The sequence below is a fragment of the Mixophyes fleayi genome, chromosome 2 (genome assembly GCF_038048845.1).
Source record: "Mixophyes fleayi isolate aMixFle1 chromosome 2, aMixFle1.hap1, whole genome shotgun sequence".
Classification (NCBI taxonomy): Eukaryota; Metazoa; Chordata; class Amphibia; order Anura; family Limnodynastidae; genus Mixophyes; species Mixophyes fleayi.
Genome location: NC_134403.1, coordinates 43,158,661 through 43,171,312, shown reverse-complemented (window position 1 = coordinate 43,171,312; position 12,652 = coordinate 43,158,661). Strand labels below are relative to the sequence as shown.

The window sequence follows — 12,652 nt, the reverse complement described above, 5'->3', positions numbered from 1 at the left end:
GCTTTGTAACTAAGTATATATTCTTTTTATAAATAAAAGGTACATTTATATTTTTCCAGTTAGTTTTCCTAAATGATTTAAACTCACACAATGTACTGGAGACCCTCAGGTAGCGCAAAAGGCTGACTCAGACGGACCAGCTAGGCTGAGTGGACAAAAAGAGCAACATATAAGAATAATCTTCACAGTGCTATTGAGCTGGGTGGACTCTGCCCTCTTCTGACATGGCCATCCCAGGTCGGTGTAGGTTTACAAGGCAACCACAAAGAGGAAACAATTCACATTCAATGGTATAGCAATCGGGTGCACAGTACCTGAATTAAACAGGACCTGGGCACTGTGCTGAAATCTGAGATTAGCATTGGAAGCAGGCTGCCAGTAGCAGTGGGAAAAGGGTCAACTTTCTATGCTGTTTATATAAATTAGTTGGATTGGAATTGACAAACATAAATTCAACTTACTTTAAATACTGCTGAGTTTTCTGCATAAATTTTTCTGGCAAACCATCTTCATCGTCAAATTGTTCCATCGGTTCCACAATAACTGGTAAAGGGGTCCTGATAAAAGTTGAAGTTACAATGACACAAAGCAAACGAAAACCATCTGTTACAATAGTAACTCTAAAAAGTAACCCAGACTACAAAAAAATATAAATACAAAAACACTGGCATATTACAATTAAAATCACATGCTAGTGAAACTTTTCTGTTGAAGAAAAAGACAATATAAAAACAGGTCCAATATGGCTGATAAAATAGAGTACTCACTTTATTTTGCAATTTAAACATGGACATTTGCACCACAGGTACATTATAGTGTGTGTTATAAATATTTTGCAATATTGTCTGTTGCAAAAACAGAGCTGTAAATTAACATTTAAAAGGGTTTTTGCATTGCAATTAAAATATAAATTTGTAATAACCTCACTAACATGACGCCAGAAAACTAATTTTCTTCAACAATACAAAGTTCCTAGGGAAAGCACATACTGTACTTTACAGTAAGGGCAGTCAAGATATGGAATTCACTGCCAGGGAAGGTTATGATGGCAGATTCAATAGATATGTGGAAGAGTGGGTTACACAAATATTTAGCGGAAAAGTGTATTCAACGAGTAGTGGATACAGGGAGAAAAAAATAAAACTGCATTAACAGATTGGCAGTTGCTTAATCTGGATCAATTTGAAATATAAGTGAGGGATCGCAGGAGATCTAAAATAGATTGAACTTGATGGACTGGTGTCTTTTTTAAACTTCATCAACTGTTACTTCCTGTTAGTTTAGCTTTAGGTAAATGGGGTTATCTGGGGGCCTGTATAAACTGCACAACTTTGAAATTGGCACATGCTCAGATGTTAAAGGCCACAATCAGTGTAACACCATTGACTGACTGTACCAATTTGGTCCCATGTAATTCTATTGTTCAGTCCACATGCTGATAGACCAGATCAGATCAGTTTGGCCATAGATCCAGTAGTTCAGGTTTAATGACAATCTGTGGTCAGATTTAAACATCTTTAACCCAAGGAAGGTCTTAATACACTAATACTAGGGGAAAGCAAGTGCCTTCACGTAATAATTACAAGGTTGACTTAAAGCCCCACGTAGACAATTGCTAGCCTGAACACTGATAGGATCCTTCACCATGGCTACACACGCAAGCTAAATAACAAAAGGTTTTTAGTTTGCAAAATACAGATGAGTTAAATATTAGGTCAGGTTTACTTCGTAAAACATTACTAATGTACTATCTTCAAAAACTCTAAGTTCACATATTTAACTCAGAAAAATGGTAACCTCTCCCAATTGATTGATTCTGAGAAAAACATACAGAATCAAGTATACCCAGATATTTTACGAATAATAAGAAACTCTACAAAAAAATGGGGCATATTTTCCCTAAAGAAAATAAATTTAAAAAACAAATAGTTGTCACAGAAGGTGAATTAACTTTAGATACACAACATATTCTGCAATACATAACCAATTATTTTCCCTAGGTTGCAGGAGTGTACCGATCACAGATTCAGAAACTCCTTTATCTCTAAGCAACTCCAGCTCAATCTATCATAACTATAGGTTTTACATTTTTATGTAAAACTGGACCTTGATTTTCAAAATGCAACCAAAAGGTAGAATCCATGCATGGTCTTTCTCTGAGCATTTCAAAAGAACCTTGGCCAAAATGGAAAAGCTATTACTTTTGCTTTTTCATTTTTGATTTTCCTCAGGACACATGGAATGAAAGGGATTATGTATCGCAGTTGAAACATCCATGACAATGATAGAGTATCTTATTCCTTCTGTTCTAGGAACGCTGTGTCGAGACAGAAATCTGGGTATTTTGGCATTGTGGTTTGTTGCCATGTCGTCTATTTTGTGGAGGCCCAAACTTGTTTAGTAGTATTTGGAATACTTCGAGATTTAGACTACTCCTCTGGATGTATTTGTGTGCGACAGAGATAAGGGACTAGTATGCTCTGCTTGTCTGATACATGCAACGCTGATAGCGCCTTTACATTCTTTTCTGCCACAGTAAAATTCTGGTTCTCTCTGCTATCACTGCTCTGCTTCTGGTTCCTCCTTGACAATTTATAAAGGCCACCTGGACTTTGTCATCTGAGCATGCTTAGATAGTTTTCCTACAATTGAGACTGGAAATATTTGACTGCTTTCCAAATAGCTTGATTCCAAAAGACTTATGTGCAATCTTTTATTTCTGTGACCACGCACCTGCTCCCCATCCTGTCGTCCTAGTCTGTTCTGAGTATTAACCACTCTGGCTCTGAAAGCGACATTCCCCTTGTCAACAACTCTGGGCTTCTCCACCAGTTGAGAGATTTTTTTGGGTGGTGTCTGACAGTTTTAAGGTTTGGTTCAATGAGAACTTTTTCTGATCGCATTTATTAAAGAGCTCTAGTTTGAGAACTCTCATATGGCAACCTGCCCATGGGATTACTCCTAATGCTGAGGAAAACCTCTATAATAGTCATCATTTATTTATATAGCGCCAGCAAATTCCGTAGCGCTTTACAATTGGGAACAAACATTGATAAGACAATACTGGGTAATACATACAGACAGAGAGGTAAGAGAACCCTGCTCGAAAGCTTACAATCTATGGGACAATGGGGGTTAGAAACACAAGGGCATGTGCTACATCATATTGCACAATGGACCAGCTAGACTGCAAAGGTAAAAGTATTGTGTGCTGTGTGTGTGGCAATGTTGGTCAGAGGGTTGTTGTCTTGCGTTAGCAGTGTAGAGGATGGTAATAGGGTAATCTAGGGAAATTAAGATGATGGTTGAGGAATATCATAACCTTGTCTAAAGAGGTGGGTTTTCAGTGAACACTTGAAGGTTTGAAGACTACAGGAAAGTCTTACTGTGCGTGGGAGGGAATTCCACAAAGTGGGTGCAGCCCGGAAAAAATCCTGTAACCGAGAATGGGAGGATGTGATGAGAGTGGAGGAGAGACGTAGATCATGTGCAGAACGGAGGTGTCGAGTAGGGAGATATTTCGAAACAAGTGAGGAAATGTATGTCGGTGCAATTTTGTTGATGGCCTTGTATGTTAGTAGAAGAATTTTATATTGGATTCGTTGAAATACAGGCAGCCAATGTAAAGACTGACAGAGTGGCTCAGCAGAGGAATAACGGTTTGTAAGGAAAATCAATCTAATTAAGTCATAGCCCTTTCCCCAACGTCATATGCTAAGGAGTCTGTACTTGACTTGCCAGATGTAAAATTTTGCCACATCTTTCTTCACTCAATGATATTCTGTTTGTTATGTTGTCCATTTCATCTGTTGTGTTGATACAAGTTGACTCTTGATCATAACCCCACCAATGAAAAAAGAAAAAAAAAACATTATATGTTGCCACAATGGTCTGAATGCTCTACTTATAGCTTGGCTCCTGGTACTTCCTTGATAGTTGATGTAAACCATGACCAGATGGGTTTACTTCACCACCCGGTCTGTTGGGGTAAGAAGGATGAAGGGATGTTCTTCCTGCATAGTTTATCTGGGTTGCTTTCTCATCGTCAGTAACAGACGGTTTCTGACCACTCCTACTCGGGTCACCCGACACTCACCGACTGCGAATGCCACCTGCGTAATAGTTGTCCGAGAAACCCGCTGCCACACTACTAGGCGCTCTTTTGCTTCACCTAGAACCGCTTACTTCTGAGGTAGCTGCTACAGCGCCCCTTTGCTGTGGGTTGGCTGATACCGCCTGACCGCTTACTATGGATCAGGACTGCTGAGTAGCGGGCACAGACGCTGTTCAACACAGGACAGCCAGGGAACAGATTAGAGTGTAAGCTCTTATCTGTTGGTCACAGGATACAGCAGGCAACAGACATCAGAATCTTCAAGCAGTGATGTTTATTTGCTCAAGGGGTCCTAACAAGGGCCATTACAAACTAGTTGGAGGTACTAGTGATCATCCAGAAGTACAGATGGTATAAAACATTACGTGATCAAAGAGAGCTCAGTTTCCGACACACACGTTGGCAGGGTGTAAACCAGCCCACTTTCCTACCTGGCACCACAATAGTACATTTAAACATGTAATATGTTCTCTAAACTTGGATTTAAATGCATTTTATACTTAAAATGTACATCAATTTGTAATTTCTTAAATAAACTTGCTGTTAGGTTTCCTATCTCTCTAAGACACAGGATGAAAGCCTAACGACCCCCTCCTGTGCATTCAGGTGAAAAGATGTCTTGGTCACTCACAAAAGAAAAGGCCTAATTAGCATGGGATGTCATTTCTTCCTTTCTTACAATATATGTCTACTGCATCAGAAAAATAAATTTCTAATACAAAAATCAGTACATTTATATACATCGGTGCACTAAGCCACTAATTGAAATACATTTATACAATAATTTACTTATAAGTGATCCAGCCAGATATACTACTGTCTGAATGACTTCTGGGGGTAAATGTATCAAAGTCTGTTTTTTTTTCATTTTGCGGGAGATTGGCGTATCTGCAGCTAAAACTTGCCTTTACAAGCCATCGCCCCTTTAAATTTTAGCTGCAGAGACGCCGATCTCCCGCAAGATGAAAAACGGACTTTGATACATTTATCCCCTGATCTGACATCCTGCAACTATTCCCCCGAATACTCTCACATTTCCCGAACATTTGATGGCAGTCTAGCTATGTATTCTTCCTTCAACTCTTGGAATGTCAGTGTGTGCGTCATCTAATCTAGCTGGCATCTGTCATAATGATGATCCATTTGCAATCTACAAATGATTTTCCTACAGTGTGCCACCTTCAACTATTATTGCAGATCTCATCCTACTTTTGATAATGGAATAACTTGATGCAGATCTTCCACATAACTGTTACAAAGCTGTAAAAATGGAGTTTCTGCACGTGCAAACCCCTAGATATTTCAGGCTCTGCTATGGTTGCGACTTCTATCCTTGTTGATAATTCAACTATTCTGTTCTAAAACATACATGACCAGTGTTGTTGCTTGGGATGTTGCCTTTATTAAAAGATCAACAAGAAAAAGGCAATAGCAGAATTCCTTCTGGTCCTAATTTTGCAATTACAACAACCAGGACTTTCATGAATGTCCTTATTGCTGTTGACAATCTGACAATAATGAACTGGAAATGTTGGTTGAAGATCAAGAACCTGTTGATAATTGCTGCTAGAAAATCACCCACGTCTACTGCATTCAGGATAGATAATAGGATCCCATCTTGAATTTCCTGGTTCTTATAAATTTGTTTAAGTTTAATAAATCGAAAATTGTACGATCTCTCCCATCATGTTTTTCTATAATGAAAATTCTCAAGTAGAAACCAGTGTTTCCTGATGAACAAGAACCCTGACAATTATCTCCTGAATAAACAACAGTCGCAGACCTTAACATGGCAGATCTTTCAGATGAAAACATTGGAGGTAGGCACCCCCCAAAAAAAGCATCAAGAGTATGTTCTCCTGTTGGTCCTGTCCTCTGGCAACCATACCAACTTTCTTCCAGAATGTATTGACATGAGTCTAGCGTTTACCCAAAAACAATGCAAATAAATAGTCCCTTTGAAAGGTTAGTGATATTAGCGGTTTTGTTTTTTTTGTCGTATTTGACATCCATTAGGTCAGCCACAAAGCTAATCAGGTTACTAAATTAGATACCATGGCTCTGGAGGATAATAATGTAATAGTCTCCATTTATGCCTTGCAAATGAACCCAATCACCCTCCATATTTCCTGAACAGTTTACAAGAGATCATTTCTTTAGTCGCTTTTCTGAAATGTTTCATTCAAGATCAAAGCCCAGATTTGTAGAGCCCTGGACAATGTTGCCATTGCCGATTCAGTGCTGCACCAATGGTGACATGAAGCTTCTATGAGAGGATTTCAATCTTCCTGTCCATGCGGTTGCTCAAACAATTGATGATATCTTTAGTAGAATTGTGGTTTTATTTTGGAAAGACAGTAATAGATGCATGAACCTTACAAGGAATACCCCAGAACGTAACAATCAAATGGCACCAGGCTTGGTCATTTTTATCCTTTCCTTCCTGATATAAATAATTGGACAGTCCAGACAGGCAATAACATTGTTAATCACTGTGAAAACCGAAGGAATTGCCCCCCACTCAGCTGCCGGGGCTATGAGATTCAGATGATCATAGATCAGATCTAGATAGCTATATAACAACCAATTTCCTTGGGAGGTTCTGCACAGAAAGAGAAGAGAACACTTGAAAACTCCTTTTAAAAGTAGAAGAATTTAACAAGAAACCGCCGTGAGGCATATTATGAATTGTTTATTTGGGACCTATTCTCCATGCTGCCACAAACCAATAACAAAGCCATCCTCCTGCAACCTTTCCTGTTCCAACACAGCGACATAACACAGTAATATTTGGTGTATCACAGGAACAATGGGGAGTCAAGACTTAGGCCAGGTACACGCCGAAGCGTTTTCATCCAATAATCAGGCAAATCAGCTGACATACTACCGCTCGGTAGTAAATCAGGTGTGTATAGCGACATGATGATCATGCCAAAGTGCCGATTGTCGTACTGTAATATTTTACGACCAATCCACCTAACGATCATGTAGTGTGTATAATTTTCCTCGAACTGCGACTTTTTTGGGGTCATGTATGTTCATTTCTGATGCCTGTACCAGTCCTATGTGGTGTGGTGTCCGCACGTTACTCATTTTGTAATTAGGTGCTTCTAGCGGTAAAGCAATAGCAGGTGTCTATTGCATTAATGAGTACAGCATATGTCTTCCAGTTTAATTATAAGCCTTTGTCAGTGTAGTCTTATATAAATAAAACTTTGCTTGTTATGTGTATTGCTTATGTCTGCCTCCTTAATTATGTGTCACTTGATTGTACAAATTAATATAAAGTTTAAATGTGTGTATTACATTTGTCTGCCTGCATAATTAAATACATTTTTGTATATAACACGCTATATACAAAAATATCGTTACATAGTCGAAGTGTGCACAAATTTCTACTCTTTGCTCTCCGACAAAATGGCGGTGAAAAGTTGCTTCCCGGGCGGTCGCTCTTTCGTTAATATCTCCCGTGTAGACTCCATAAATCTTCACATATGTATAGCTGATTTAGCCTCTTACATAGAAATAAAGTCATACCCTAAAGGCATAGCGCTAAATTGAAAGATTGTCAGAATTGCATCAAGCACCTCAGAATATTAGAAGCCTTTTGAATGTTATGGAACCAACGTATGTCAATGAACTATTGGACTGTAGACCTTCAAGATATACAAATACATGTCGAGTTTCATGGCCAGGCATCAAATATGTACACATGGAGCACAAAACGGAAACAATATAGAATCCCTTACGTGCACATAATGGTGCGTCAGAGGCTGACAAAATTTATAATATATATATATATATATATATATACACACACACACTGCACATAGAATGCAAATAGGTTAAGAATGAAATGTTATACTAAGTATATAAGTCGAACAGACACAATGAGTGAATATACAGTATGTACATAATTATATTAAGCAAAACCATCTGCTGTTTAAAACAAATACATTATTTTATCCATCTTATCAAACATCCCAAATTATTTTAAACAAGGATTCCAAGTCAGTTTTCTTTGGGGGTAATTCAATTGACTGGAGATATTTTTTAACACCGCGCTAATCCATTTTAAGGCGTATTTTTTTTTCATTTTCAAGGGCGTTAACTTTACCCGCGAATCAATTTCATTTTTAACATGAAACGGTCCTCTCACGCTCCAGTGGAAGGTCTATTGAAAGTATAGGGTGGTTGAGAGCCCGCCGTGTTAAAGGTAATTCAATTGTTTTTTAATGCGGAGCATTAAACAGGCCAAGGTGCTTTTATTGCGCACCTCTTTGGGGCGTGCTAAAAATAAAATACCTCTGCTTTTAACGTGGCTGCCTCTCGCACACCCTATACTTTCAATAGACCTTCTAGTGGAGCGCGAGAGAACCGTTTCTTAAAAACAAACGTACCGTTAAGAATGGAATTGAATTGCGGGTAAAGTTAACTCGCTCGAAAATGATGAAAAACAGCATTAAAATGACTTAACACACTCTAAAAAAATAACTCGCTGACAATTGAATACCCCCCTCAGTATATGTTTTTCTTCTGTAGTAAACTTTTCAAAAAAAGTTACTTTACTAAAGAGCAACTCTCTGCACCACGTTACAGTGGAATTTCAATAGGAGACACAAGGGTATATTTAATAAACTGCAGGTTTGAAAAAGTGGAGATGTTGCCTATAGCAACAAATCAGATCCTAGATGTCATTTTGTAGAATTAACTAAATAAATGATAACAAAATCTGATTGGCTGCTATAGGCAACATCTCCACTCTCTCAACCCCGTAGTTTAGTAAACATACCCCAATGTTCTCCATTGTGGGATACCTTTAAAACAGCCCATTCCCACAACATTTCCCAATTTTCGAATGGATTTGTTTTTGTTTTAGGTGTAATGAATTGTGGACGGAGGTATAGCTTTTTAACGGTGTATTTCTGAAAAGTTACTGATTTATAACAAACATTCAAACAAACATTAGCACCTACGATATCAAATAAAAGTACTTACGTTGTCAATATGAACGCGCCTTCAGAACACCTCTCAAGAGCTTTTCGTGCAGGAGGTTTGGCAACAAATTCAACAAACCCTCTGCCCGTAGCTCTGCCACGATCATCTACAATGACAACAGCTCGCTCAACTGGGCCAAACATGGAGAATGCTTCTTCAAGATGCTCATTTGAGATCACAGGAGAAAGATTTTTCACAGCTAATGCTGCTCCGTGGGTAGCAAAACGGATACGAAGGGGTCTGTTTTTCATAACCATACCATCAAGTTCGGCTTTTGCAATTTCAGCAAGTGTTCTTGATTCCTTGAAAATAAAACAAATCCACCTGATGCTCTTTGAAAAAAATCACAAACTTCGCAAACTTACATGCAGTCAGTCGTTCACAGTTGCTAACGCTAATTGGTCGGCCATTGCCTTAATTCGTTTTAATGACAGACTGCAGAGCATCACTTCGGCCTAACATTTTTTGCATGAGTGAAATCACAAAATAGCTGGCTCCTAATTTTGGATAAATTTGCCCAGGCCTGCATGCACAGCCAATCAGCAAAGAATATTTTACGGTAAACAGTAGTCCTGATCGACCATGGATTATACAAACATGTCATATATTGGCCGACACACATTAGATACAAGTTTATTTAGTGCGCTCAACAGGTCAGATGGAGTAGTAACAGATCCATAGAGTACTTTACTCATTTCATTCCAGCTTCAAAAAACAAACCAGATAAATATAGAAGATAAAGATTATCTCTCCCAGATCTAAACAGACAGCTAGTAGCCTCACATGCCGGCTGGATATTACAATCCAATAAAGTGCTCTGTGCAGAGACGAATACCAGAACTGAAGCCAGACGCGTTTTTTAACAGAAGTCCACGCATCGGTTCATATAGTGGAGAAATACACTTTGTCTTTATACTTATCTGGTACATTTTGGTTTTTTTTAAATAGTGTGCTATATGAAGCCGTGATAAAAGTTAATTACTCTGCGGGACACCCCCTTTTATCTTTTTTGCCTATACACACACTTACTAAATATATATTACACACACATACAGTGGTCGAAGTGGGAATTTATACTGCCACATTTACTACTTTGATTGTAAAACTATCAAATTGAATTACATTTTCCATACAGCCACTTCAACCACTATATATTTATATGGGCATCACTTAAGCTCCACCCACCAGGCTTCTGCCCCCTTCCTACTACCAACATTTTCTGATATGCACTCAATTTTTATTTATTCTTTTTTAAAATACTTAACACACTTGCAGGACATGTGTAGCTGGGAGATCACATAGGCTACAAACAGTGGCTGTTGTAGAATCCCTGTATCATGTGAGAACCTGCAAGTTCATTCTCTGACAAACAGCACAGCAGTATTACAGACAATAGCCCATCATAGATTATACAGGAGCCGATTGAAACATGGACTCCACCAATTACCAAGAGCAAGTAACCCCTCTCCCATTCAAGAAAACTGAATTAGAGATAGGTGGAGTCCATGATTCACAGGGCATTCATGTATTTAACAAACACACACATATATATATATATATATATATATATATATATATATATACATACACACACACACACACACACACACACACACACACAAGTTAACCCGTGCATGATACTCATGCAGACAGACTAACACACGCCACTAGACATTTGTATTATAGATATATATGTACGTACAAGCAACATTTTAAACTACATAAAATCACTTAGTTCACAAGATATTCCAACAGTCTGGAAGCTTAAGTTTATTGTGCATTGTACTTACTGTCAGTGGTATTAATTTAGAAAGTAATGTTTGATTACATATATCATAAACCAATTGCCACAAACTGGGTCTATGTCTGGACCCACCAGTACAATAGTGCCATGATGTGATGTCCTGTGCACCCAATACTACATCGCAGTGTAAACTTCAATTTGTTGTAGACAGGTAAAACACAAACACATTAGCAATAAAAAAAAAAAAAGGTAAACTGTACATACATAAACTACCGAGTGGAGAAGAAAAAGCTAGTTAAGAATTACAGGACAAACAACACAATTGTTGTAAGGTGTTTGGCAAAGCTCTTATTTCATGTGTTCGCATACTAAGCTCCCACAACCTGGACTCTCACTTTATGTTTCATTGTTTGTGTACTGTCATTCATCATTGTTCTCCATGATTTTATACTATGTGAAAAATGTAGAAGTCAATTAATCAGAAAATAACAGGATCTTATTAAAAACACGATCCAAATTTAGTGTCAACCAGAGCCGTAACTAGGGAGGGGCGACCACCGAGGGCGCAATTTAGGAATATTTTAGGCTTATTTGGTTAAAATTGAGGGCTTGGGGGGCAGCATTTGCCTTTCTCGCCCCAGGCGCTAGAATTCTAAGTTATGGCTCTGGTGTCAACCATAGGGCTGCTGAAGAAAATGAAACATTTCTTATTATTTTACAGGTGCCACCGTTTTTCACATCAAGATGGTGCTTACACAACCGCCAAGGATGATGTCCACCTCAATCACTGCAATAGCTGCAGTAGCCTTATAATGTCCAGGTCAGACACACGTATAAGACCCAACCACTGCCTTTGTTAACCGTGACCCCCTGCAGGAAACCTATAGGGTTCTATGGACCGTTTGACGCGACACAAACGCACGGGGACACGCGTTCCCAATAGAAACGCAAAACGGGTTTAAACGCTGTTGCCCACCGCTGCTCCCCGTGTCTTACCAGTCGTATGAAGCCGAACCCCCGGTCCCGGTTGATGAACACCTCGCTGGGCACTCCGTACTTGTCGAACAGCTTCTTGAAATCCTCCTCCGTGATGTCGGTGGGCAGGTTCCCCACGAACAGGCGGCAGCGCTGCGTGTAGCTCTTCTCCCCGGGCTTCAGTAAGCTCCTAATGTCAACGGTGACTCCGCGCTCCTCTTCCCCCTCTTCCATCTTGGGTGGCATGAGAGACGGATCCCCCTCGCACACGTCCAGGCTGCGCTTGTTGTTCTTCCCCCCGGGCACCATTTGCTGCTGTGGGGGAGACACCATGTCGCCGCTATTGCTCCCGTTGTTATTCTTCTCGATGCGCACTTGCTTTAGGTTCCTGTTCGCCATGGCCATCCTTACCGTTGGGACAACGTCTGTATTCCGTGCCAGAGGGTAGAACCACCAGAGCCACTCGCAGCTTCAAAATGGCGCCGTGAAAATTTTCCAGCGGCTGATGACGTCACGCAGCCCAGATCCCATTCACACGGTGCTATTCGCTGGAGGCCGAACCCAACACACCTCTGAATCTGTCTTCAGCTAGTTGGCCAATGTCTGTGCCGTCGGCCATCTGTTCGTAGACTAAATGCTTTCAGTTCTCCCCGCATGTAAATCACATCATACGGGGACCACAATTTTGGCTTCGGTCTATGAAGGTTAAAACCAGTGCTTGCTTCTTCCATGAGTGTTCTTTTACCGCATTGACTGGTGTTGTGTGACGTGTGCTCCTAAGCATTATAGACCTCATTTACAGTAAGGAGCAAAGACAAAAT

At 39.6% G+C, this 12,652-nt stretch overlaps 1 protein-coding gene across 1 annotated transcript in view; it reads right to left on the bottom strand.

Annotated features, from left to right (window-relative positions):
• Positions 1-12,351, bottom strand: part of PSPC1 (paraspeckle component 1) — a 35,654-nt gene extending 23,303 nt beyond the window's left edge. The window contains exons 1-3 of the mRNA XM_075198871.1: positions 11,853-12,351; positions 9,113-9,414; positions 462-557 (exon numbers count right to left, since the gene is read on the bottom strand). Of these exons, the coding sequence (XP_075054972.1) occupies positions 462-557; positions 9,113-9,414; positions 11,853-12,236 (782 nt within the window). The 5' untranslated portion in view covers positions 12,237-12,351. The remainder of the gene's footprint in view (positions 1-461; positions 558-9,112; positions 9,415-11,852) is intronic.
• Between the last annotated feature and the right edge of the window lie 301 nt (positions 12,352-12,652).